Below are 27,804 nucleotides of genomic sequence, written 5' to 3'. Positions count from 1 at the left end.
CTTAATGCCCTTCAGCATTAGTACTTTTGGAATAAAATACATCTTCCCTTTGTTCGTTATCAAAATCTATTTATATATTTCCATTGGGAAATATCTGAGACTCATAAAGCAATGAGGAAAAGCACTAATCCATTCATTAGCTGAGTATTTGATCTTTTTCCAAGACTATTCAGGACAGAAAAATTAGACTTTGCTATTTTTCTCCTACAGCAATATAATCTTTAACAGAAAAGTAGGAACCAAAAACCACAAAGCTGTTTTCTGATAGGTCTTTGAAAACATAGTCTCTGAAAAAATCTCTAGAAGCAAGCTGCAAAATGCCTGAAAGAAATAGGTATACAGGCATCAAATTATGGAGCTTAGGCATTATGTACATGGCTAGTATGATCAAATTCAGCCAAACACACAAAGGGGGAAAAAATTCCCTGGAATATAGTGTTAATCTTTACTCAAGATGCCTCCAACTCCTCTACTAGTATTTTGTTTCTCTTTTCTTTTTTTTCATATAAAAGTAGAAGGATGCAAGATGTTTTCCTCATTCCCCTCCTCCCTTTTTTTTTTTCATTACCCCCTAGCTATTTCATCACTTCAGTGACTTAAACAAACCAACCTCTAAAACAAGAACTAAAATATAACAAGAAATATATGTCAGTATGTTTCAAATCAGTAATAAGGATAAGCAGGTCAGATTTTCTTCTGATACAAATTGATACACAGAGATTTCTATCATTTTCTGTGCAGTTAAATATTTTTATGAGGGAGTGCTTTGGCAAACAGAAGAACATAATTTCAGATTTGCTCTTGTTCTTCTTATGTGCTGAAATATTTATGCTACACAGATTCTATGTTGGTTCAAATAAAAGGTCTCTCTCGGATATGATATTTTTCAAATCTTTCAGTGCTAGAATGAATCTAAAGCAGATCTCGAATTAATTTTAACACTGGCTTTGCACTAAAAAAAGTACATAAGAGCTTCATGAAAAATATGTTAGATGCTTCAGCTGGGAACAATCCTTTGCCTTGAAAATACTGAATTATTCACTGTTCTTTTTAATGTTTCCTTAAAATAAAAAGTAACACTTTCCATAATGCTAAAGAAAGTACTCATCCTTAAAATTTCTACTGACCCCAGAACATAGAAATGAGAATTCTTAGACAATATTTCAAGATTTACAGTTTCTCACCCAATGTAAAAATATCAGCACAGCTATAGAAAGAGTCAGACCAAAGATCCTCACAGCTCAATATTATGTTTGTCCTGTTAGAACCCAGCTCTGGAAAAGATGATGAGCACAGGTAAAGCATAAATTATCTGCCCTTCAGATGTCCTAACCATCCTGTGCTATCTTTGCATTTAGCAGTACTATACAAATATTTCTAACATAAGAACTCACCGTATACTTGCCCACATACATTCTCAGCACCGAAAAAGTCCTATGAAAAGGAGCTTTCACACCTCAAGACTGGCTGTATGAAGCACACCCTCCTTTCTTTTCAACCTCTTTCCTCCTACTTTCCTTTTTTCGCCCTTAGACCTTTTTCTGGTAAAGACAATGAATCATTGACCCCTCTTTCACACTCAGTTCATCAGCCACCTGAAAAAATTTCATTGCCCTTGGCCAGAAATCTGCACAGAACGTCAATAGTGGGCTGCTTGTGGTGACCCCACAGGTCATAACTCGGGGCAGGTAAAACGTGATGAGCAGCATCAGTTCTAAATGGAAGCTCATTTCTCTAACAGATTATTCTTATTCTTATTACGACAAGTCTTAAGAATGGTTGTGTTAAACCATTAAAAGCCTTAAGCATTAATACATGCATGGAAGAATTCTACAGAGACTTCTGGAAACAAATACTTCACCTGTTCTCTATGCCTTTAGGATAACTGCCTTCAGGTTGTCAAGCAACAACCATTATTATGTTGGTGAAACCGGACAAGGATTTAACTCAGAGGCTTGTCTGGAGCCCCTTCATGGGGCTGTATGAACCTTGGAGCAGCTGACAGCACATACAACACCAGTCAAACGAATGATGTTTGTGTTGCTGCTTCCTCCTCTCCCACATGAAGGGATAGAGGTTATATTTAAGTCACGTGTCAGGTTTCAGAATGAATATCCCACACAGCAAGTGTGTCAGAGATGCTGCAAGGGCAGCTGAGGGAAATTACGCAAAACCAAGTGATTAAAGCTACAGGAGACTGAGGTGCAAATGATCAGGCTGGGTAAAGTGTGGGGAGGAGAAGTGTCAGAACTAAAAGTCACAGCAGTGAAGAGAATTGCCATCTCTACACACTGCACCCTGAGGTAGGTAGATAGGTATGCATATGAAAAAGTGTCAGCACCTTAAGGCATAATTTTCTTTTTTAAAAAGAAAGTCATTCTTTTTAAAGCACTGTTAATCTTCAAGTAGATTTCCCCGCACTTAAAACCTGTATCTTATGACAGAAATCAAAAATACATCATAGTACCATCTCTCTTTTAAAAGAAAATTATAAACCCCTTTCTTAAAATTTTTATTCTAGGTGCTCAAAGCTATTATTTTTGTAATTATTTTGTTTCCTTGCACTGCGTTGTATGTTACATATTCCATACCACAAAATATTGAGTTTTATGAGGGCAATAACTTTTCAGTGACTGAACACCTGAACACATTACCTAAAGTTTTAAAAAAAAGCAAATCTCTATGAAAATAAGTGATTTACTAACTCAGATTGTGCAAAATGTAACATTAACATTTCTGGAGCAGCAGAGATGACAACACTGGGAAAAATTCTACCTGTACATCCACAAAAAGCCCTCTTAGATCTCACCACAAGTTTAATTCTGATATAAGTAAATTTATATAAACTAACCAAGTAATTTGGGCATTAAGTAGGAGGCATATCTAAAAATCAGTCTCTGTTGAATAAAATTGCAACTGGTTCCTAGAAGGATAACTATTTCACTGAAAATTTACTTGAAGCAAATTTTTATGTATGTTGTACGCCTTTCTCAGACTCATTAAAATTGTTTCTCTGTATCACTTTTAAATGACACCATAATTTGTGTACTGAACAATTACGTCCTAGGACAACTTCTTCTCTTGACCACTGATCTATTTGTACATGATATGTGCCACTGAACTAGATTAGCTGCACTTGAACAAATCCTAAGTGTTGATTATTTTGCTGTAGTTTTTTCACAATCCTTTTACACTCAGAGTTGTGCCTGGCAATCATGTATAAAATGAAGGATTTGGGATTTTGAGGTGGCTGGAGGCAGGGATTACTTCATTTACTTAAGACAGACATTTTTTGTCATTGAACTATGTTGTTAGCTGATCTCGGGATGTTTCCACCTCATCTCAGCAATACAATAGGACATCGGTGAAAGTAATACTTAGTTCTTGTATGCATTACAGTTGGAAAACCTTTTATCACATTCGAATAAAACAAATTACTAAATTCATACATTACTGGATTTTTAGAGACAGAAAGTAGTCTTTAATGATTACAACAGCAATTACTGTTTCTGAAACAAAACTTTCAGTCTAACATTCTGCTTCTTCACTATCCATAGAAAACTCTACTAGCATTCCATTTAAAATTAATTAAACTCAAAAAATTACTGAGGACAATGTTAATTTGAAGATTTTACAGTGTCTTTATTTTTTTTTTAACATGTAAGGAAATGCTTTCCAATTTTTTTTTTTTTTAAATACCACTTTTGGAGAAAAGGTAATGATCTAATTATGACAGGCTATGGCTTTCATTCTAAGTAATAAATTACATTCATAAGAAACTTGGATATACAGTAAATCAAGTACCAAAAGATGATAGTAAGGTTATCATCACTTTCATTATTATATTAACCCACATGAGTACATGATTCTCTGATGAGCCACCCCAACAGTTAATTGGTACAAAGATGTTAATCATGTCAATATCAAATTTCATGTAACAGCCTGTAATCGGACCAAACAATTTCTCACTGAAAATACAGCAATAGTAACAATTTCCATACTTCTCTAATTTTTTTTTTATTTGGATTTTCATCCACTGAAACTGAAAAGATACATGAAAAGAAACAAAACATAAGGGGAGCTTGAAAACCTGAACCTGGTCACATGCTAATTGTCACAAATGAGTGACAAAAAGGAACAAGTCTGCCATGGACCTGCGCTTTGGCATCTTTTACCTTCACCATAGCATAGAAAGACAGGAATTTCTCTAAACACTGCATTTCCAAACTTCATGCTCATGAGAACTAGAGTATCTTTGACCTTGTTGTACAATAAAGTCTTTAAACTGAGACTTCAGCAGACAAGACTGACTGAAAAGTGCAAGTAACGTTTCCATTAGCTCAAAATGGGACTGTTTAAATCAGACAGTTTGGCTTTAGACAAGATCAGTTTTAAGGTAAGTTAGAATGTTCCCAAGTTTGCTTATTTTCTTCTGAGTTTGAAGTAGTGGACAAACCAAACAAATTCCAACCAGAAAGTGAACTAGACAAGTGCTGTTTCCTGATGGAAGCGAAGAGCTGGAGTAGAGGAAAAGGGGGGATATTTTTTGGGAAATCAGCATTACCAAAAATCTCTTCAGCACAGACAGGTCCTTGGTTATATGGTGCGGTGAAACAGTGACAGTGTTTTCCTTTTTTTTGCTAGCTTAAAGGCTTATAATTGCAAAGATGTGAATTCAGAAATAGGTATGATAATGATGACATGATGATAGATGCCCTAGCTATTTCGTGAAAAAAAATGGAAAATACATTTAAGTTACTTCCTCCATCTATATAAGCAATATTTCCTACTTAAATAGCTGAATCCAATAGGGGATACTATTTAAAAACAGCCTTTCATACTGCATGAAGCTCAGTCAGAAACATCCCATCACAGACACGTGAATATTGGAACTGCAGCTTAAAAATCTCGTAAATTAAAGAAAATCAGACAGGCTCTGTCATGCATATTTCTTCTGTGTGAATCCAAACTTACTGATTCCCAGCTACCAAAACCAAAACACATAACACTTATCTTTCCTTCCTCATTCTATGTATGCAAAAGTTCCTTTATTTTTTAAGCCTCCTTCATGCCTACCTCAACTCTCAGCAGTACCATCTTTGAAGTTTACACTAAAAGAGATATAGAGCATCAACCCATTGGAGCAAGTCCAGAAGAGGGCCACCATGATGATTACAGGGCTGTAGCATCTTTCCTATGCGGAAAGGCTAAGAAAATTGGGATTGTTCAGTCTGGAGAAGAGAAGGTTTCAGGGTGACCTGACTTGCCTTTCAGTATATGAAGGGAGCCTACAAGACAGAAAAGCATTTTTTACAAGGATATGTAGTGACAGGACAAGACGGAATGGCTTTAAACCGAGAGTAGGTTTAGGTTACATATTAAGAAGAAATTTTTACTGTGAGGGTGGTGAGGCACTGGAACAGGTTGCCCAGAGAAGCTGTGGATGCTTCTTCCCTGGGACTGTTCAAGGCCAGGTTGGAAGGGGCTCTGAGCAACCTGATCTAGTGAAAGGTGTCCCTGCCCCTGGCAGAGGGGTTGGAACTACATGTTTAAGGTCCCTTCCAACCAAGCCATTCTGATTCTATGAAATGGGACTGAGAATCTGACTTGAAGCAGGACACCACCTATTTCTCAATCATTTCTCAAAACCTAACAAATAACTATTATCTCCACTCCCTACAATATCCTATTCCTGCTTCACATGGCACTGACATGAAAGTGCATTTATTACATTACCAGAATAATCAAAGAACTGCCTCTTGACTTTAAACATTTCAGCCCTGCCTGGATCATTTTAGTTTTACAGGTGGCTGAAACATTAATTCTTACTCACCTTTCACCACTTACCATAGAAACATCTGAGGGTAAGCTTATTCTTCACCAAGTTTCTGAAATAAATAGAACATAGTGAAGAGCATCATGCTGACCTAGTAACGAAACCCCTGCAAGATCCCGCGCACAGCAGGGGAACAACCACATAATGTACTGAGCATAAAGCAATATTAGCCCCAGCAGTAGGAAATAGGAGAATGCAATTTTCTCCCAAACAGCAAAAGCTATGAATTATTTCTGGTTACTGTTTGAAAATTAAAATCACAGGATACATAGAGAAGTACATCATTGTGGACAATATGAACACTAGCAACCCCCTACCAGGGCTGTTTTTAGTTTGTTTAAAAAAACAAAACCAAACAATACCCTTCATAAAATCCCCACTTAAAACACCCACCACCATTCCACTCCCCTGTTATAACCAAGACCTAAGGAGCTAGTGGCATTTACTTGAACTTGAGTAGTAAGTTTAAGTCTCAAATACATGAAAACATGTGAACAACAGTGTGTATCTTTTGTAACATAGAAACTGTTTATCTTTGATCTTCTGGTTTATCTGTGTGACTTCCCAGGGTTTAAAATTTCACTCCCTTTTTCACAGTGAATCTAGGACAGCATCACGTGAACATCTGAAGATCAATACCATACATAACTTTTTCTTTTGGAGCTGAGCAAGAACAATTTGCGTGCTTGGGAGACACAAAACAACATATTACCTTTGACGTACATCTGGATGAAATGGAGACTTTTGCTATGAACTCTGTAAACTTTTAATGGAAAAATGACCCACCTAACATTATCCGTAAGTTAGTTTACAATATTTATGCAGACCTTTTAAAAATCATAATCTAGCTATGCCCTGGCAATTTTTTTGTTTGCTTTCTTTGAAAAGTAGAAATTAAAATAATTGGTATTCAGAAACATTTTGAAAGTCAACAATACTATAAATTGTAACCATTATGTTTAAGTCAGATGCCCAAATTTTACAATGTCTCTCAAGGTTTGGGGTTTGTTTGTTTTAGAACATCATTATAAAGTATAGAACACTCCACAAATCTTCCTGTGAATGAGATTTTTATTTACACACTGTATCCAGAAGCAGATACATAAATCCTTATACAATTATTTTTCAAAAATGTGCAAGAAATTACTATAATTTTGTTTACAAACCAAAACACATTAAAATCAATGGACTTTGGATAATTCACTCTGTGGCGTGCTTAGTACAAACAGTGCACACCAGTTCTGAAACAGAGAAAAGTGTAAACTACAGCAATCTGGATTGCAAGTATTAACTTCATAGCACTCCATCATCACTATAAAAATTCTTTAACCCAACAGGTACTCATAAAAAATTCCTTTAGAAGTTTTCGTTATCTGTGTAGAATTTAGAACAGTTTCCAGATACAATAATGTCATATTTTTCATACTATGAATGATCATCTAGCCCCTTTTTTTATTTATAAAGGATGCTTATAATTTTTATTCTTTGCAGTCATAGAAAGATTTTAAGAAATTAAATTGGCAATCATTAATTCATCCATAGCTTAGCTCGGAATTTGCAAGTCCAGTAACAGAGAAATACTTCTCATCAGAATCATAGCCCATATATTGCTGGTACGCTGTTTTAAATTCATAATGCCAGTATTCACATAGATGAAATGCATCAAAACAAAAACTGCACAGATTTTACCTAGCCCAGCAGTCAATATTCACAGAAAGAAATTGGCTTTAACAAAATGCAAAGTCAGCTCATCTGAGAACAAAGAGTTTAATTAGTAATTGCATTTCTGATCCCTCTGGAAGAATTGTATTTTGATAAAAAGATGGCATTCACTATGTCAACAGCAGGATAAGTGCTATATCCTTCAATCAAATCAAAGAATACACATCACTTTCACTTGTTTATAACACTGGCTTACAAAACAAACAAACAAAAAACCCACAGAGGAAATTGTGCAAATTTATTATTTCCAAATACAAGGTGTTCTTTAACTCTTCCAATGTTATCAATAATGTCAATAATTTCAGATGCTCAAAAAAGGCATTTTATTTCAAAGTTTCATTTTTAAAAACATTTTTCCATAATTCAATTGCATAAAAAGCATACCTTCTGAATTCTTGAACTGTTGTGCTGAATAAATAGCCATATTTCTACTCTATGAGGATCAGTCAGTTAGATTTTATTCCTAGTGTATCTACTTTCTAAGGTCCCCAAAATATCAATTGTTTTCCTTTTATTTGCCAAGGACAGTTTGTTCCTCTAATTTTCATGAAGCAGAAGACAACACAATTTTTGTGGTTATTCTGAGTACTTCTAAATTGACTCATAACTAAATGTTACTGTGTTTCTTTTATATCAATCTTTATTAAACAAATTGTAAGTATCTTTAATGTTGGCAAAGTACTTTTTCTGGGTTCCTTCTCCTGGCTGGCCAGTTACCTCAGAATGAAAAAATACTGTGAGGTTCTGATTAAAGAAAACTGTAAAAATAAGTAATCGTGTCTATGTACTACTGATTTAAAGTATTTTGAGCTTAGTAGAAATATCATCACCATTTTTTATTGAGAAGCAAAGTGCTTTATGGTTCTCACATCCTTGACCTCAACCACTTTAAAGTGTTCCTTTTATGGTAGCTTTATGGGGGTGGGGAAATGACAAAGTTAACTTGACCTGATTAAGTTCACAGATGAAGAACAAGCAAGGAAGGCGATTCAGAAACTGGATAGCTGAAACAGAGTTTAAAAAAAAAAGGCATCAACATTTATGAGTGAACAAACTGAAATTTATAAAGGCATGGGCAAGAATTTTAACATGTGTGTTCTTGCACGTTTTTCAATTCAGCAATAAAACCGGGACATTATAGGTTCAAATATTTAAGTTTCAATGCAATGACTGCTAAGTTAACGCATGTGGCATAGTATAAACATGTTTAATGCATTCAAATAGTGGTATTAAATGGCAAAGAAAATATTCAATATACTAGAATCTTTCAAAGATTCCATAGAATGCATAGGCCCTGTAGTATGGGGAAAGAATTTTTAAAGTGAAGAAAATGCCAGAGGTTTTCTTCCAAAAGTGTATGCATCTGAAATCCATAAAAATTATTTTCTTTTTCCTCCCCACAGACAGAATCAGAACACTGTACCATACAATAGGTTATTGTGCCTTTCTGAATAAAGTTAGTGATCCTGATTCAGGGGAGGGGGGGATGGGGAATGACAGGATGGAGAAGAAGTCCGTAGAGGAAAAAAAAGAAAACAGAATTCACACTTTCATACATATATCTCCATGGCAGAGCCAACAAATTACATGTATAGACTGCTCTATTTCACTTTTTAAGTTTAAAACTTTATCAGACTAAAGAGGAAATGCTTATTCTCCCTCCCTTAAAAGCAAAGGCAGTATTTATCTACCTTTGATTTTCTCTTTTTTATTTTTTAGTTAAACATTATGGTCAAAAAAATAAATTAAAAAAATATAAATTTTGTCTATCAATTCAGGCAACCCAAGATGTAGTGCTACTGCACCACCTTGCAGCAATACTGCATTCATTTCTAAAGACTCATTTCAGGGGACCAAAGAGCTAGATTAAATAAGGAGAAGAAAATGACCTAAACACAAAAGCTGTATCAAAGATGAACAGCCTTTTTTCTAAGGTGATGTTAACTGATCAGCCACTTCTACCAGAGACAGGGAATATGACATTCTAAAATACAAAACAGGGGGGCAGAGGCAGGCAAAGCAAGCCTCCCTCCCAAGCTAGCTATGACCCCTTTAAGAAACAATTCATAAAAGCAATAGAAACATGGGAGAGGGAAAAAAAAAACTAAAACAAAACAGGAAAATGTCATGGGTTAAGCTTGCTTGATGAAAATATTACAGTGTAGAACCTGTACTCCCCACTGAAAGTCTTTTTTTCCCTACAGAAGGTTAGAATAACTGTAAGCTTTTCAAATGCCAGAATCTTTGACAGAGATCATAAACATTTGCTTCACTGATTTAATATTTCATATGTCAAAACATATTTCATGACAGTAAACTGAAACATTTTCTGTAGTCACTGTATATCCAAACACCTCTTAATCGTTTGAAGGACTATGAGAATAGAGTTTTTGAGATGCATTTTAGCATCTTCCATACAAAATGTTATCAGTCCTGTTTTTTCCTCCCCAAAGGATATACAAAAAAGGTGGAAATGATCCAAAGGACATTAGTGTATTACTGTAATTTCTTACGTGAAAACAATGCAGAAAAATGGAAAATGGTACAGTTTCAAGTAGCTTGAATATAAATAAGGAGGAAATCATCCTATTAGAAGTTTTATCCCATCCCTAAAATGGCTTATAAATTTATGTTCCCACAATAACAATTCCTAGTCTTCCTAAAAGTCCAGGAAATTCTGCTCCCCTGCTCCCCGAGACGAGGCAGGAAGGAAAAAGACAGAAAGAGGGGACCTGGTAGGTGTTCATTTATTTAACTGATTATAAAATGTAATATTTGACAAGATCCCAATATCGCAATTTCCTTATAGGTACTATACATTGACTTTCATTAACTTTTTTTAAAGGCCATTTTTAGAGGACAAAACACTGAGACAAGAAGAAGGCTGAACCAACCTTCTCAAACACAAAAGTGTATAGACAATAAAAGGCTTAGGAGAAAGGCGTTTTTTTTTCCCAAAGATATGCTGCATAACCATGTTCTTATCACACAGCTTTGTCTATACATTAGGGGATATCTCTATAGAAATTTCTGATTAGGACACTAGAAAATAGTTTTAACACATATGCAAATTCAGTGATTTAGAACACCAATATGTTCTCTATCTGTGATCGCTTTTTTTCAAAGAAGTTGTTTCAAAGAAAAAAAATTCCATTCGACAAGTTTCATTTGACTTTTACTTATCGTTGAATACACATGAAATGTGCTTTCAATGCATAAAAATCACAGTGGATAGCAGCAAAGGACTTGGGGGAAATTAAGGAGAATTTGATCATTCACATTGTGATTAATCTGCACATTGATGAAAGATAGCTATTTCACACTTCTAAAAATAAACTTGAGATCATTCTTTTCAACAAAAAAAAAAACAACAAAAAAAAGCCTCCCAAAATACACAAAAACCCCCAAAACAAACATAAATTCAAATGCATTACTTTTACACACAAAAATGAAATATTTTTATGGCAGCAAAAGATTTTTATAATAATGAGCGTCTGTAAACTGTAATTCAATCTCTTTTTGTTGTTGTCGTTCCCAAAGTGCAAGATGCAAGATTCCCGTAAGCTTTCAGTAGTGCTTTTCCTGTAAATAATCCTTCATTTTGTTTGGCAAAGGCAGTTTTTGAATTAAGTCTATTCTGGTGTACTGACGTATTACAAAACGACACAGGTACTGCAAAGAACGCACCTGCATAAACCGAGATACTGGATTTGTCAGTCTCACTGGGTAAGTTGCAGATCCAGGCAGCCGGGATCTCGAATAGCAGAAAGCTCCGTTCTCAGAGTCCCTGATTGAATGTTCAATTAAGTCAACTATAGATGTATGTCCCTCCACATCTGGCTGTTCATAAAAACTAAACCTACCATTCGAGTGTTCAATTCTAGTGTGAAGAGTTTTTCCATGGGAACGAAAACTCAAACTTAAAAGATAACGATCATCAGAACTATCTCGAACAAGAAACGAGCCATCAGGCACATTAGCTAATTTTCCCTCTGCCTCCCAACGTGTAATGGGGCCCCAGTACCATCCTTGTTTAGCAAGTTTTTTCAGTTCTTCTGTAAGACTTGTCACAACCATAGGACCACTGTTCTGTACAGAATCATAAACTCTTCCAACTCCCGGGGCAGTGTTAGGATCAAAATTCAAATGGCAGCGCATACTTTCAGCCACATGGGCATCTGTGCCATTTAATCCATTGAAGTTCCTTTGGATTTGATTATTCTGTATTGGAGGTAGCAAAGGTGAGAGTGGAGGGACATCACTGTGATTAACTCTTGGGCTTTGCAACATGACTCCTGTGGTACCAATCAACAAACCATTCACCGTCTGGTCCACAAAGATATCTGGTGCAACAACTACATCCTGATCCACTTGGCTCTCGTCTTCATGGAAAGCATTTCCCACCACTTGAGAAGAAACAGTTGAAACTTCCATGGGTGAGGAAGTATCCAGACAGTAACTACGTGATCCTTCCAAAGGATACATTCCCTCATCTAAAGGCACAGTATACTGAATGTAGTCCTGAGGCATTAATCCGATAACTACAGGCACATGTTCATCAATATGAAGATGCAAGTCCCCATTCTGAGATTCTGTATTTTTTAATGCATTGTTTTGTTCCTGGAACACATTTTCTGACTGCAAGTCATGGAAGTCCTTTCGAACACCATTCAGTGCTGGGCTTGGATTAGAGGAATGGACCAAGGCCTTGACTTTCACTTCCATTTTGATGCAAGTCTCTTCCGAATTTGTAGATCGAAGGGGCCATGGAGTTGGACTGTAATGATGATTACGGAGGGAAGTAGATCTCAGAGGTCTTTGCGCTCGCACATCTTTGAAGCTTATTGGAGCAGATGAGGAAGAAAAGGTGTCATCATCTGCAGAGCTTACAGATGGAGTGCTGCCTTTGCCTTTCTGTTTTTGTTTTGCTGAAAGCCTCCTTTTTAGCGTACCCATTAAACTTTCACTTTTTGATCTATTTTTGCCTCCTTTTTCATCTTCACTATTGACTTCACAGCTTGCCAAATCTTTACCATAGCAGCTGCCAAACAAGGAGTCATCTTTTCCAAATTCACTTAACGATGGCTGCTGAACCACCACAAAGTCACTTTCATCTTTACTTTTATTTAAGTTAAAGGACTTGCGAATTGTTTTGAGACTAATTTTCTTCATTATGACAAGTTACCAAATCTGGCTGATCAGCAGCGCTTGTGGTGATTGATATAGCCCTAACACATGCAGAGCAGCTTCTGCTTCATTTACGTGTTTTATCCAGCCTCATTTAACTTCAAGAGCCATTTCCTGGAAACAAATGAAAAACAATTAACTTCACAAAAGAAGTATTTCAAAAATTATCTATAAAGGTTTCCCCCATCTCCACACAAAACAGAAGTTGTTGTACTTAAATGATGGGCATCAAACAAAAGTAAAAATAGAGAGCTGACTTAAAAACCAATCAGGCTCAAAAAATGAATCTGCTACATCTGCCTTGGAGATTTCCACAACTTTGTTCTGCTTTCAGCATGGTATTTTCTGAAACATACACACACTTTACATCACACTCACAGGCACATATATTTAATTCATGTATACATAATTTTCAAGCACAGAAACATTCCTCTCTTTCCAAAGGCTCCTAAAAAGTCCCCACATATATAACGACAGAAGATAAAATTATAGAAGATATTCTGTTCAATAGGATTCCTACATACAGGTTAAACAGTGATTGGTCCTAAAAACATGGTCTTATAATGTCAAACTTTCTTTAGACAAGACAGTTGAGTAATATTCAAAAGGTTAAATAATTATTGGCAAATTAACTCTAGAAGAAAAATAGAATGACATTAACAGCAAAGTAACGTATGTTTACGGCAAGTCCCCTCCTGAACATCTATGAAAGAAAAGTAGATTTTCAAACTATTTTAGGCATAGAAGACCAAGTCATAGACTCTTAGAACTTTTCCTAGAACTCTGAGAACTTTCCTTCCTCCAGTACTTCTGCTAAGACCTAGTGGACACAACTGCTCAAATCCCAGTCAACTGCAGTCAAATCCCACCTGGCATTTTGCAGATTCACGTACCCACAAACCTGACCTTTCCACTAGGTTTTTGTTTTTTTTTGTTTGAGGTTTGCCTCTGTTTTGGGGAAACTCTCAGAGGGTTGGGTTTGGTTCTTTCTAATGTTACTTAGACCTTCCAAGGTAAACAGTTCCACAGAGAGAAAAATACACGGGAAAGAGAAGAGAAAGAAGTTGCTACTGCCACAGAAGTAGGTACTACCAATAGTAGTAGCCATTATTCCACATACCCCCAAATACCTGTGACATTAGTAGCACAAACTGCAGCAGCAACCTGGCTCCAATGTAAGCGTGGCGAGCTGAATCTTTCAAGACGTCTTCCAACCTTGGTGGACCGAGGTAAAACAGCCCTCATGCGAGCACTTGCCACTTCTCTCCCATGGTATCACAATACAAGCAACTGAGAAAAACAGTGCAATGAACCGAAATAAGTTTTTCAACTAAACAACATGGTTTTCTTATATTAGCATTCAAAAATTACATAAGAGCATGTAAAGAGAAAGATTACTACAACCAAACAGCAGTTCATTGGCTATTACTCATGTCCAGCCCAACTTTTGTGGTCCTCAAGTACACAAAAGCTAAATGATCACACTGAAGGCAAACTAAAAGGCAACGCAAGGCATCTATGGATTCTTCAAAAATTGAAAAAATTAAGTAAAGCCCTGCTGCTGGAGGGTTGGACACTGCTTCAAAAAAGTAGAAGCAGTAAAGTTTGATTTACTTGGATTTGTAGTCCTATCTTCAAATTCCCTACACTATCTGCACCTTCTGTTTCAAAGGCCTGTTCTGACTTTGTCATAACCTCTGATATTTCACAAGTCCATCAACAGCATGTTCAGCTTTTCCCATTTCCTTTTCTTAATTACCAAACTAAATAGCATTTTCCTTTCTTTCAATGGGGTGAAACTAAAAGGTTTCTTTTGTCTGTAAACTGATTTACTTCCTACCAGCAAAGAACAAACATGCCAAAAAAGAAATTGTTCCCAAAACAAACAAAAGACTAAGAACCAATTTCTTGCTAAACATATAAAAAACTGTAAAACTCAAGAATTTATCAGATGTCCACTGCTTATTTTTGGCTTTTAACATGATGCCTGTTGTACCAGGAGTCATGAAACCCTAAGATGACATATTTCGCTTACACAATTTGAAGTGATACTGAGACACAAGTATGACTTTGCGAAGGTTAAAACACTAATTTTCCTTTCCTACAAGTACAGATAAAGGGCAAGTTACATGTCAATTAAAAGGAGACTCAAAATGTCTTGACCTTCTATGCCTAAATCACCCTGAGGACTTCACTGTCACTGTTCAAGTTCGCTCTGCCCTGGCAGAAGAACCTTAGGAGTAAAGGGTGGGGCCAGTTCTGCACTCGTTGTGCCTCACCTAAAAATCCACTGTGCAGGCTCAAAGGATGCCTACGTGGGTGGAGCCCTTCCTCCAAAAAAATCTTCATTCATAAAGACTAGCAATGAAGATGATGGTTCCTAAACCATTTGGATTTCATCATCTTACCAATTTAGAGTACTCTTTTCGTCATGCCTAAGTAAATGAAACTATAAAATGAGTGAAAATTACAACTTCAGAATTCTGTGCTGCTCCTAAACTGAATGAAGTCAGTATTGGTTCATTTGATAAATTTAACTGTACTTTTGTGTATGTAGTACCAGAAGCCTGGGAACCCTCACATTAGCTCCACCTGTGAAATCCACAATGTTCTCCAACTAGTTCTGACTGACAGTGGCAAGCTGACACATTTTCACATTTACAGAAATGTTCCCCCATCCTAGTGGAAAAACACATCATATTGTTTGCAATTCCTAACCCTAAAAAAAACCCCAACCCAACAAACATGACTAAGTAAAATCCGCCTTCTAAGCTAAGGAGAAACTAAAAGTGCATTATCACATTGCTGACTGGGGAAACAAGATGCTCCAAAATGCATGATTCACACATCTTTTGTCATTGGTGTGTTTTAAAACAATTCGTTACCTAAAATTTGGTAGAAGGAATATTGCTTCAGCTTCTCCATAACCAGAAGATTAAACCAGTCACTTGAAAAAATGGGGTTTTGTCACATACTAGTCTTTCTGTATCAAAATTCAGAGTTTTTTTACAAATGAAAATCCAGTATCTAAAAATAATCTCAACAGAACAATCTCTATGGCAGCACACAGAGTAGTCAAAATTTTTTGCTTTGAAAGTAACTACTGAGCCTGTTTGAGAAAAAAAGTGGTTGACATCTGTCAACCTACCTTAGTAGCCAGTATCTTTACCAAGAAAAATGCATGACCGTCCAAACAGATCACTTCCAAGTCAACTGGAAGCATCACACAGCTGGCACAACACAGGCCAGAAGATTCCTAAAAAACTTGGATAACTTTATGGTACAGGTCCTAAGGGAGTCAACTCAGAAAGGTACCCTCCTTGACCTGCTTGTCAGCAGAGCGGATCTCATGAGTGAAGTGGAGAGATTGGTGGCCAACTTGGCCACAGTGACCATGAGGTGATCGAGTTCAAAATCTCTGCTGACAGGAAGAAAAGCGCCATCAAAACCTCAACTCTGGACATGAGGAGAGCAGAGGTCAGGCTGCTCAGGGAATTAGTAAGTAAAGTTCCCCGCAAAAAAATTCTTGCAAGTTTTGGCAGTTTTCAAACAGCACCTCCTCAGGGCACAGGAGCAAGCAATTCCCAAATTCAGAAGTCAAGTAGAAGAGACAGAAGGCCAGGTTAGCTGATCAGGGATCTTCTCATGGAAATAAGGCAAAAAAGGAAGGTGTATGTCCACTGGAAGCAAGGTCAGGTGACAGGGGAAGAATTCAGAGATGCTGCTTGCCACAGTAAGGAGAAAATCTGTGCAGCCAAAGCTCAGCTGGAGTTGAAGTTGGACAGAATTGTGGGGGACAATAAAAGGAGGCTTGTTCAATACATTAATGGCAATAGGCAGTATAGAAATATTATTGGCCCATTAAGGGATGAGGAAGGTCACCTCACAAACAGGGACAGAGACAAGGCAGAGGTGTTCAATGCATTCTTTGTCTCTGTCTTCAATATGGATGATGGACCAAGGGGGTCTCAGTCCCAGAGCTGAAGAAACAAGACTGCAAGAATGATCAACTCTCATTTGACCCTGAACTTGTGTAGGATCTGCCACTCCAGCTGGATCCCTACAAATCTATGGGGCCTAATGGGATTCATCCCAGAATCCTCAACATGCTGGCTGATGTCATCACAAAAGCTCTCTCAATGATTTTTGAGCAGCCTTGGGAATCCAGAGACTTCTCAGTTGACTAGAAGCTGGTGAACACTGTCCCAGTTTTCAAGAAGGGAAAGAAGGAGGACCATGAAAACTACAGGCCTGTCAGTCTCACTTTAGTGCCTTGTAAAATCATGGAGATTACTCTGGGAGGTACTGAAAAACATCTGGAGTTTTTCAGCATGCAGTCATGGTCACAGCCAGCATGGCTTCATAAGGAGAAAATAAAATCTGATTTCCTTCTACTTCAGGGTAACCCACTTTAGTTGATCTTGAAAAGACAGTAGATGTAATCTTGGACCTCAGTAAAGCTTTTGATACCGCCTCCCACAGTATCCTTCTGGACAAAATGCTACATGATGGGCGAGCAACTGGCTCACAGGTCAGGTATGAAGAGTGGACAGGGTTATATCAGACTGGTGACCTGCCACTAGTGAGGTTCCGCAGGGCTCCATCCTTGGCTCAGTGCTCTTCAACATCTTCATTAATGACTTGGATGTAGGATTCAAGAGGATACTACATAAGTTTGCCAATTACACTAAATTGGGAGGAGCTGTTTACTCCTTCAAAGGGAGAAACCTTGATAAATTGGAGATGTGCAATCACCAACCACATGAAGTTTAACAAGGGAAAATGCCAGACTGTGCACCTAGGACATGGCAACTCTGGTTGCGTGTACAGACTGGGGAATGAGAGGCTGTAGAGCAGTGCTGGAAATATACCTGGAGGTCCTGATCAATGGCAAGTTGAACATGAGTCAGCAGTGCCCTGGAAGCCAGGAGGGCCAACAGTGTCCTGGGGGGCATCAGGCAAAGCATCAGCAGCTGGTCGAAAGGGGATTGTCCTGCTCTGCTCTGCAATGCTGTGGTCTCACCTGGAATACTGTGTGCAATTCTGGGCACCGCAATGTAACTCAGATATTAAGCTCTTAGACAATGTTCAAAGGAAGGCCATGAGGATGATGAATGAATGGTCTTGAGGTGAAGCCTTATGAGAAGCAGCTGAGGTAATTTGGTCTGTTCAGACTAGAGAAGGGGAGATTGAGGGGAGACCTCACTGCAGTCTTCAACATCTTCACAAGGAGAAGAGGAAGGGCAGGCACTGATCTCTTCACTCTCATGACCTGTGACAAACCTCAAGGAAACAGCATGAAGCTGAGCCAAAGGAGGTTTAGGTTAGATATCAGAAGAGTTTTTCTACCTAGAGGATAGTTGTGCACTGGAACAGGCTCCTCAGGGAAGTGGTCACAGTACCAAGCCTGAGAGAGTTCAAAAAATGTTTAAACAACACTCTCAGGCACATGGTGTGATTCTTGGTGTATCCAGTGTAGGGCTAGGAGTTGGACTCAATGATCCTCATGGGTCCCTTCCAACTCAGTATATTCTATGATTTATGAAACACGACTCATTTCTTGTATCCTTGTAAAATTTCATATGAGGATATAAGAAAGGTTTGATGCTCAAATATAAAGCACATGAACAACATGAATCTAACCAGAAGTCCAGTTCATTCATGCATGAGAAGATGATAAAAATCTAGGGAGTGACCACCAGCCCTGGTCAAAGCTCTCCAAAGTAAACTGAACACACCCACTGATGAGAGCAAGTCTCAAAATAAGTCTTCCATATGAGATCCACTCTATGATACCTGGTATGTTATCCAAGACAGGAGAAAACAATACACCCTGATGTCAAATACCCTAATTGATCAAGATACCCTTCTTTCTTTGCATGTACTTAAAGGCTATCAGTAATTCTACACTGCATATCAATGTGTTTAAAAGTGCTGTATAAACAGCCTCAATAGATGATACACTCATACACTTGCAAGTTTGAATTTTCCACACTACATATGAAGGAGCTGAAGCCAAGAAGCCCAGCATGAACCACTTCCTGGGATACACTAAAATGAACTATGCAACTCCTTCACAATCCTTAGCACAGCTTTGCTAGTATTTTGCAGGAAATACGGCATCACTGAAGTCTCCCACTGCTGTGCTCTTCCAGTGCCACCTGCTGTACAGTGAATTTAGACAGCCTAAAAAGAGACACCTCGAGAAATTTTTCTGGCAGGCATTTGCTACTATAAACAGACTGAACTATGCCAATGTACTCCCAAAGCCTGGTTGCTATGTATGCAGAAACACCTGGAACACACAGACTGAAAACAGGAGATTAATCAAATTCAGAAGGAGAATGTGATCTTAATGCATAGAATAATGAGGCAGAATGAGATTCTGACTTAAGAACTTTCATCACAAAGTCTGCATCTTAGATCTTTAGTATTATGCAGGTTGACAAAATACAGGCTTCTGGACAAAAACTATCAGATTACTCCCCAACAAACACCAGTCTCCCCTTGGTGCATATAAAAATAATGAAAATGAAACTTGCACGCTTCATTTTGAAAAAGAACATTTATGAGCCAGACACAAATGTGAAAATTATTAGTGAAGATAATTAAGGCTAAGACTTTTCAAGCTACTTCTCAGAAATCTGAAGAGCAGGCCATGCAATCATGTATTAATTATTGTGCTGGCTAGAACTGATGTATGAAGAATTATGAAACTTTGTAAAACATATATATATATATCAATCAGTTTCTGCAAATTTAGTTTGATTATGCCAACACTTCAGAGTAGTTTCAGTTTAATGCTACAAAATGGTTTCAGTAGACTATAACCACATAACTATCTTGAAAGAGTGTTCACAAAAGTACCCCAACAAAATGTTTCATTATACTTATAAGGTCTTTATGAATTGCTTCTTTTTCACTCTTCTAGGATAGGCACACTCACTTCCTGAGACAAATTCTATAAACAAAGCCACCAAAATGCACTACTATAGAAATAAATCAGAAATAACTTTAAAGAGTTGGGACAGAAAACATTATACTGGAAACAAAAAACTGTCCTTGAAATTTTAATACAAAATTACAAAAATACAAAAATTACTTTAAACTTTTAATCAATGCTATTTCAGATAACTCTCCTAAAATATATGTTAATCTGCTAAATCAGTTGAGCACTGAACTTTACTTTTTTGAACTCACAACTGCGTCATTCCTGAAGAGTCTGGCTGTCCCTTAGAAATATATAATCTTTATTCTTATACTGAATCATTGTAGGACTTACATCATTTGCTACTTCAATTTACTGTATTTTAACATAATTATTAACAAAATAACTATCTTGAAATAAAAGGTTTCTGCATTCCTGCACACGACAAGTGCTAGGTTCTCATTGCAGTCAGATAATGAAGGCCAGTCTAATTATCTGCAGGAGTATGAGGTGTCATTCTCCTGCTGTCTCCAAATTCTCACTGAAATATATTCATGCATTTTTTGGCAGAGTTTGTCAAAACCAGTACCTTAAGACAACAGAGATTTCAAGTGCTGTACTTTAGAAAAGTGTCTAAATTTTCTCCAAAGTTCCTAAATCTATTAATGCGAATGATTAAGAAGTTGTTCTCCATACCTATTCCCATCAACCTTATATCAATACTGAAGTCTGTATCACTAGAAGTTGCCTTCAGTATAGAAAATACTGACTCAAGATATTTCCCTCCATGTATTTGCAGTTTCAATCTTTACATGTATTTGCAGTTTCACTCTTTATATGAGTACAGAAACTACATATAAAACACTCATTAAAGAGAGATTCAATACCTATTTCAAACACCATCAGTTTCTGATAGAACATACACACTATATGGCAGCTTTTGGCTTTTTCACTATACATGCCAATATACTGAAGATGGTGTGGGTTTTCCCTTCCCTGAGCTTCAAGTAAATTCCTACATTGTACTGCTTTTTAGTAGGAAGAGCCTTTAAATGAAGCAACCTAAATTCCATTGCATACTCTTATACTGTGAAAACAACAAAAAAAAAAGCAGATTGTTTTAGCAGTGGCTTGCTTGCTAATGAATGATCGGTAACCTAATATGATTGCAAGTTTTATAAAAGCTCTTCTGACCTGTATACCTGCTTTTCTAGCGAGCGAGAAGCTCTGAGGTACAGCATCACATAAAACTGGAACAAGGAAAAAATAGATGAGAAGGTCATCTGACAGTACATTATACTTATATCAAGAGTACTTACAGCTTCCCATTTTCAAGGTAACTCAAAGACCTGAACACAGAGTAGACGTTATTACCAAAAATTTACATTTCTACCATCAAAGATTTGCACAGCCGAGAAAAGTATGGTCAGCTTCTCTAGAGGCCAATATAATTTAACAGGTTTTTATATAGATTACAATTTCAAACAAACAAACCAACAGTATGTCAGTCACATCATTCCTCCTACTTTTTTCCTCCTTCTACAAAGCTTAAAGAGAAAACAGTCCATGAGCACTAATGTTCTAACACAGTACAGAGTAACCCTCATCACTATTAGCAATCTTTATCAGAGAATAAGCAAAGTACACCCTTGGAAATAAGTAGAAAAGTGAAGTAAAATAATAATAAAAACTTGACACAAAGGAATTTTTCTTCACCACCATCAGTGGAATTGAATGTATGCAAAACCAGGAACAGAGTCACTGAAAAAGTCCAAATAACTTGACTGCTTGTCTCTGACCTGCTGTTGAAAAAGGATGCCCCTTAACATCTGGATTTCCCTTTTTTTTAATTTTTTTTCCTTTGAACACCACTTAATCCATGGCTGCTTGCACTAAGTCCTGTTCTTCTTTCCCATATTTGGTTGCAGGACAGAATATTTCCATCTGATTGGTAGTTTTTCTCTGGGGAGTAACTAAGAGTGTTAAATGACATCTCTATTATGTTTCATATGTGTATATACAGTCTTGTAACTACAATAATTTCATCACTACAATAGCAAAACCCAGTTACTAATACTAACAGTACTCAGCCAAGGTTACATCTCCCTTACCCAGGGATGACTGACTGGGATGCATTTCTGCTCTCGAGCTATCACAGACCCCTAGCCTGGGATGTGTTAAACTGAAGCCAGCACCAGCTGGTATCGGCTCAAGAGCACACACAGCAGCAGGATGCCAGAGTTGGTATTGGAGTAGAAAACTCCAGGGAAGCTGGGTGGATGACAGGCAGTAACCACTTCAGCCACTCCTGCTAGATCTCTCACAAACTGAGAATCGACAACCAAACAGGTGACCAAGTAGCCTGTACTTTTAATACACTTACTAAATGACAGGCACAAGTGCCACCTTTCATCACTTTCTTTTAAGCAGACATATGATAATAAAGTATACTGCTAACAAAGTTTTTCAAGCATGCTGAAAAAAATACTAGGAAAAAGTCACAACTTGGCTCTAAGACCCCGATGAACTAACAGTGAGAAGAAAATGAGCAAACAAAAATAACTCAGTAGATTTATGAATTCCAAGCCACTGAAAAAGATACAAGTGGAACGGTTTTGATGAATCAGTTGAGAGAAGTCACTAAAGAAACCTGATGTGTGCATGTGCTTCATTGCAGGAAATCACATCCATTGAGTACAAATAAACCTTCGCTTACAGTGTTCACATAGCTGTGCAGAAACAGACAAAGAATGAGAATAATGCTCAGTCTCTGTGTCCGTTTTTTACTATTTTACAAGACTGCAGCAGCCAGCATTGCAGTAGGCTGTCTGTCAGCAAAAATTAAGCTTGGCTTCATAAGTAAAGGTTAGACTTCCTGGGAGATGATGCATGAGAATTCCGACCTGAGTAAAGGTCCATATCTCCCTTCTCCATCCTGAAAGAAGGTGGATACACCAAAATTTCTCCTCCATTGTAAGATATGAAGTTACCCTCAGCATGGTAACAGGGAGGATTTTATGCATATCCAAAATATTTATGCAATCCTCTTTAACTGTAACTAAGTTAAGTTAGGAGTCTGAAAATTGTAAAACTAAAATGGTCTACAAACTATCATTTCTTTTAGCAATAAGGATCAACATCAGGTTCGATAGAGAGGAATACATTTCTAAATAATTTTGCTGTAAGATTTGCATAAAGCTATCCATAGAAACCAGTACACAGTTTACAATAATAAACTGCCTTTGGAAAGCCACAGATTCTGTGCCTACGTATTTGAGAACAACAAAAGTGTTTGAAATTAATACAGTGAAAACAAAAGAAAGAACAGGAAAGATGCTCAGTAAAAAGCAAAAAAAAAAAAAGGCATTACTGTGCTTCTTTCTGTAAAAAAGTATCCACAAATGTCTAAATCCTGGAATACATGTTGAAAAGACATAACCTATCTAATTGTATGGATGCAGGTACTAAAACCAATTCTGAATGCAGCTTTGCTTGTGAATGCTGATGCATTTTAAAGCGTAAGTTGAGAAATGCTGTCTATCCATTCAAAGCACACACCAGAAAGACAGAAATAATAAAGCAGACCATTTTCTTGAAGTGATTTTTGTGGTCAGCAATAATCTTACCACTTTTAATATTAGTGACTAACTAATGTAATTGCGAGAAACAGTTTCCCAGCCCTTCCCAATAAAGGAAAGAAAGCACTCAGCAGACATGCAACAGCTAAATAGTCACTTCACATTGACTTATATTGATTTTGGTTTCACTTTCAAAGTTCAGGACAGTATTTCTACAGCAAGCAGAGAAACACTGTCCACTGCGTGCAGCTTTCAAAACATGAACAAAACCAGCTGAAAAGGGCCCGCTGCCAAGAGATATTTTGATGAGGAGAGATAAAACAGGTAGATAAACCATGAGAGAGAAACCATGAATGACCTTTCCCACACTGCTATCAGAACAGACATTCAATTTCTCAGGCCAAACCTCCGTCATGGATCAACCACACAGTACACGGGGCACGTGCCAACAGGCAATACAGAAATATACTACTCAGTTAATACGTGTACATGCTGCATTACATGTTTGTTTCCTGCAACCAGTGAAAAAAACGCTAGGAAAAAAAGGAAGACACTGTGAAGGCAAAGAGGAAAATACAGACAAAGTAACAGAAAGAGAAGCCTTGTACCTTATGATACCATTATGGAGGAAATTATTCTTGGAGGTATTGAAAAACACTTGAAGGACATTGCAGTCACAAGTCACAGCCAGCACGGCTTCATGAGGGCAAAGTCCTGCTTGTAAAACCTGATTTTCTTTTATGACAAGGTAACCCACCTAGCTGATCAAGAGAAGCCAGCTGATGTAATCTTTTTGGATTTCAGCACAGCTTTTGAGATTGTCTGTCACAGTATCCCACTGGACAAAATGTGCAGTACACAGCTGAATAACCACATTACACAATGGGTGAGCAACTGGCTCACAAGTCAGACAGGAAGAGTCATAGTAAACGGGGTGAGAGTAGGCTGCTGACCTGTCACTAGTGAGGTTCCTCAGGGCTCCATCCTCGGCTTAGTGATCTTCAACATCATCATTAATGACTTGGATGCAGGACTCAAAGGGATACTAAATTAGTCTGCAGGTGTTAGAAAAGTGGGAGGAGCTGTTGCACCCTCCAAGGCAGAGAGGCCTTTAAAGGTGGGAGAGATGAGCAATCACCAACCACATGAAGTTTAACAAGGGAAAGTGTCAGATTGCGCACCTGGGATGGGGTAACCTCAGATTCCGTACAGACTGGGAAATGAGATGCTAGGAAGCAGTGCCATGGAAAGGGACCTGGGGGGTCCTGGTTGATGGCAAGTTGAATATGAGTCAGCAGTGCCCTGGCAGCCAGGAAGACCAATTGTGCCCCGGAGGGCATCAGGCACAGCATCACCAGCCAGTGAAGGGAGGGGATTGTCCCACTCTGCTCTGCACTGAGGCAGCCTCATCTTGAATATTGTGTGCAGCTTTGGGCACCACAGTACAGGAAAAATAATAAGCTGTTAGAGAGAGTCCAAAGGAGGGCAGTGAAGATGGGGAAGGGCCTTGATGGGAAGCCACAGGAGGAGCGGCTGAGGTCAGCTGGCCTATTCAGTCTGGAGAACAGGAGACTGAGGGGAGATCTCATTGCAGTTACAACTTCCTTGTGAAGGGAAGAGGAGCAGCAGGCACTGATCTCTTCTCTATGGCGACCAGTGATAGGACCTGAAGGAACAGCCCGAAATCGTGCCAGGGGAGGTTTAGGCTGGATATTAGGAAAAAGGTTTTTTTACCCAGAGGATGGTTGGGCACTAGAACAGGCTCCTCAGGGGAGTGGTCACAGCACCAAGCCTGACAGAGTACAAGAAGCTTTTGGTAAATGCTCTTAGGTACAGAGTGTGACTTTCGGGGTGTTCTGTACAGGGCCAGGAGTTGGACTTTGATGAGCTTTGTGGGTCCCTTCCAAATCAGAAGATTCTGTGATTCATATTTCTGCTGAAAATTATAAAGTTTTACACAGCATTACCACGAGTCACTATACTGTTTTTTTAAATATTGCCATTCTCCCTAAATTAATTTGTTAATTTATATAGTCATGTTTGCTTCTGCCTGACCCAGACACCTGAGGTGAAAATGAAGACAGAGGAAGTAGCTTTTGCACACTGTAGCAACAAGCAAGCATGACCTTAAGGTGCAACATGGGACACTGCCTTCTTGAGCAAAAATGAAAGAACACATCAGGAGAACAATAAACTCACATTCCCAGGGAAAACAAAACAAAAGAAAGTTAAACCCAGGTTTTATTTTAAACACCTCACTAGCCACACTATCTAGCCAACCATTAACTTCATAGCCCATAGCTTCAAGCAATAATCCAAATTTACTTCTCTATACATTCCACTAGCAACAAAAGAGATACTGTTAAACTAAAAGATGATTACATTTGACAGACATTTGTCCAACAAGTACACAAACTGAAACAAAAGCAGCTGAAACAAGTTTTCAAAATAGAGACTGGTTTGGAAATTCACTATACAGAAAAAGAGGATTCAATTTTTCAGCCATATCAAGCACAATCATGTTCTACAGCTAGAGAACCTGTGACTGAAGATTCGTTTCCCTGTTTTTCAGCTTCCCAGGAGGGTCTAAACAAACAGTGATCCACTGCAGTCTTACACTGTCTTGCACCGACCATGACTGACCTTGGCTGCAGCTGTGGCTTCAAAGTAACCTCCTCTGACACAGTTTCTGACTGAGGCTGAATGACCCTTTAAACTCGGAAGACCAGATGGCAGCACCTCTGATGTTTTGCAGCTATCACCCCCACTACTTTCACCATGACATTTTCAGTAGGAATAACAACTTTGTTTCACTAGAAGATAACACCCACCTCTTAATTTAAGCTAAAATGCAGCAATTCTTTATTATGTAGTTAACCCTCTACACATATGGACGGATTAAATGAACCCATTTATGGTCTGAAGGGCAAGAGTAATGTGTTGATTAAAGCAAAATAAAAGTGGATAGGCATCTCCCACAACATCTGTACAGAAACCACACATGGAGAGGACTCTCCACGCATGCTGAGAAGAAAGAAGCAGTTAATAAAGGCAATGCTCAGAATCACAGACAAGAAGAGACTTACTCTTTTGGGACTTTCTTCACTAAATTATCAAAGAGAAATACAATGAATTTGCCACATGTGTGCCACAAAGATCCCACTACTCTCCTGCAGACCATACAAAAGTTTAATGTCAATCCTTCATAATACTTGCCTTGTATCAAGGCGTTTGGTCACTGTACACCTCAAAGATTTAATAAGTTTCAAACCTGCAGGCTCCTACCTCTATGGCTTTGCTTTTTTCATGCACATTAAATGAGTTCATACCTTTAATTTCTAATAGGGAAAAACTGGATAGAATACAAACACCAACAAGTATTCAGGTATTCATTGTGAAAAAACAGTAATTTTGTGAAATTCTCATAGATTTCACTCATTCATTTAAATTCTTTTTTTTTTTTACTAAAGACAGGAACATTTTTCCAAAGTAATAACCAATTGCACTACAAAAGCAAACATAACATATATATATAATTTGAAAGTATAGGCATCCATTCAGTACAATCCATTGAAAAGAGAAACAGACATTGACTGAAATATGATGGTCCTGGGATGAAAAGGCATTGGCTACATTAAAATAATAATAACACTTAGTCAATCAAAGTCATTCCAATCCTTGAAATAACAACCACAAAAACATACTGTAATATAGTGTCTCAAAGTACAGGGTACTAGTTAAGAAACCAAGTTCCCCAGTCATTTCTCCGTTCAGAATTAAACTCACACTGAGACTATTGTTTTGTTTTAGAATCACTTCCTATAGAAACAAAGCTCAACCATGCAAAGTTCCTTCTGTCTGTATGCCCTGCAGCCTCTTGAAGTTTTATCAAATAAGCAAACAGTTAGTGCCCCAACTGAGGGAGCAGCCCTGGCAAAAATTCTCATATTCTTATACATTTAAAAAATTCAAGAACAATTCTAAATACAGGAAAGGCTTTCTCTGAAACTCAAAAGTATTTCGAAAACCAAGGAGGAAAGTGGCATGAAACAACATCATTTCTCAGAGACAATTTTCACAAAACTGTTTTGTTCAAACATACAAATGTTTACCTCCAATCTTCAAGATACCACCCATGTTCATTAGAAGCAAAAGCGGTTTGTTACTGTGACTTGTTCTTAATTTCTGTTTAACAGTTGAAAGAGAAAGGCTTAGGAAATACTTTTAAGAAGTCATTAGTAAAAAAATATTGAAACTTAAAAACATTTTCTATCTATTGTTAATTCAAAATTGGAGAGTCTTTATTCTTGAAGTGATCAGTAAGGTCGAACAATTTTACTAACAATTTTACTTTCCGGAAAATTTAAAACATTATCACTAAAATAACCGAACAATCAGACAACATCTCTCAGTAAGTAAAATCCCTTGTGTTCCCCCTCTTGGTCACCATACTTAGAAAAATAATTTTATAACCATTTTCCAAATCAATTATATAGGAAACACAGTAGACAATTTCATTAAGGTTCAAAGTCTAAGAACTCAAAAATTGAGAA

General features: G+C 37.6%; 1 protein-coding gene across 6 annotated transcripts in view; it reads right to left on the bottom strand.

Annotated features, from left to right (window-relative positions):
* Positions 1-6,296: 6,296 nt before the first annotated feature.
* SOCS6 (suppressor of cytokine signaling 6) overlaps positions 6,297-27,804 on the bottom strand; it is a 31,864-nt gene continuing 10,356 nt past the window's right edge. For 2 of the 6 annotated variants that reach the window (XM_071554909.1, XM_071554910.1), the window contains exons 2-3: positions 13,876-14,035; positions 6,297-12,859 (exon numbers count right to left, since the gene is read on the bottom strand). In XM_071554909.1, coding sequence (XP_071411010.1) covers positions 11,126-12,730 — 1,605 coding nt within the window. In that variant the 5' untranslated portion in view covers positions 12,731-12,859; positions 13,876-14,035 and the 3' untranslated portion in view covers positions 6,297-11,125. Of the gene's footprint in view, positions 12,860-13,865; positions 14,036-24,204; positions 24,224-27,804 lie in introns of those variants that run through there. The other 4 variants (XM_071554911.1, XM_071554912.1, XM_071554913.1 and 1 more) reach the window with 4 other exon arrangements.

This window comes from Pithys albifrons, chromosome 4 (assembly GCF_047495875.1).
Source record: "Pithys albifrons albifrons isolate INPA30051 chromosome 4, PitAlb_v1, whole genome shotgun sequence".
NCBI lineage: Eukaryota > Metazoa > Chordata > Aves > Passeriformes > Thamnophilidae > Pithys > Pithys albifrons.
Note: the sequence above shows the minus strand (reverse complement) of the source record. Positions and strands in the feature narration are given on the sequence as shown.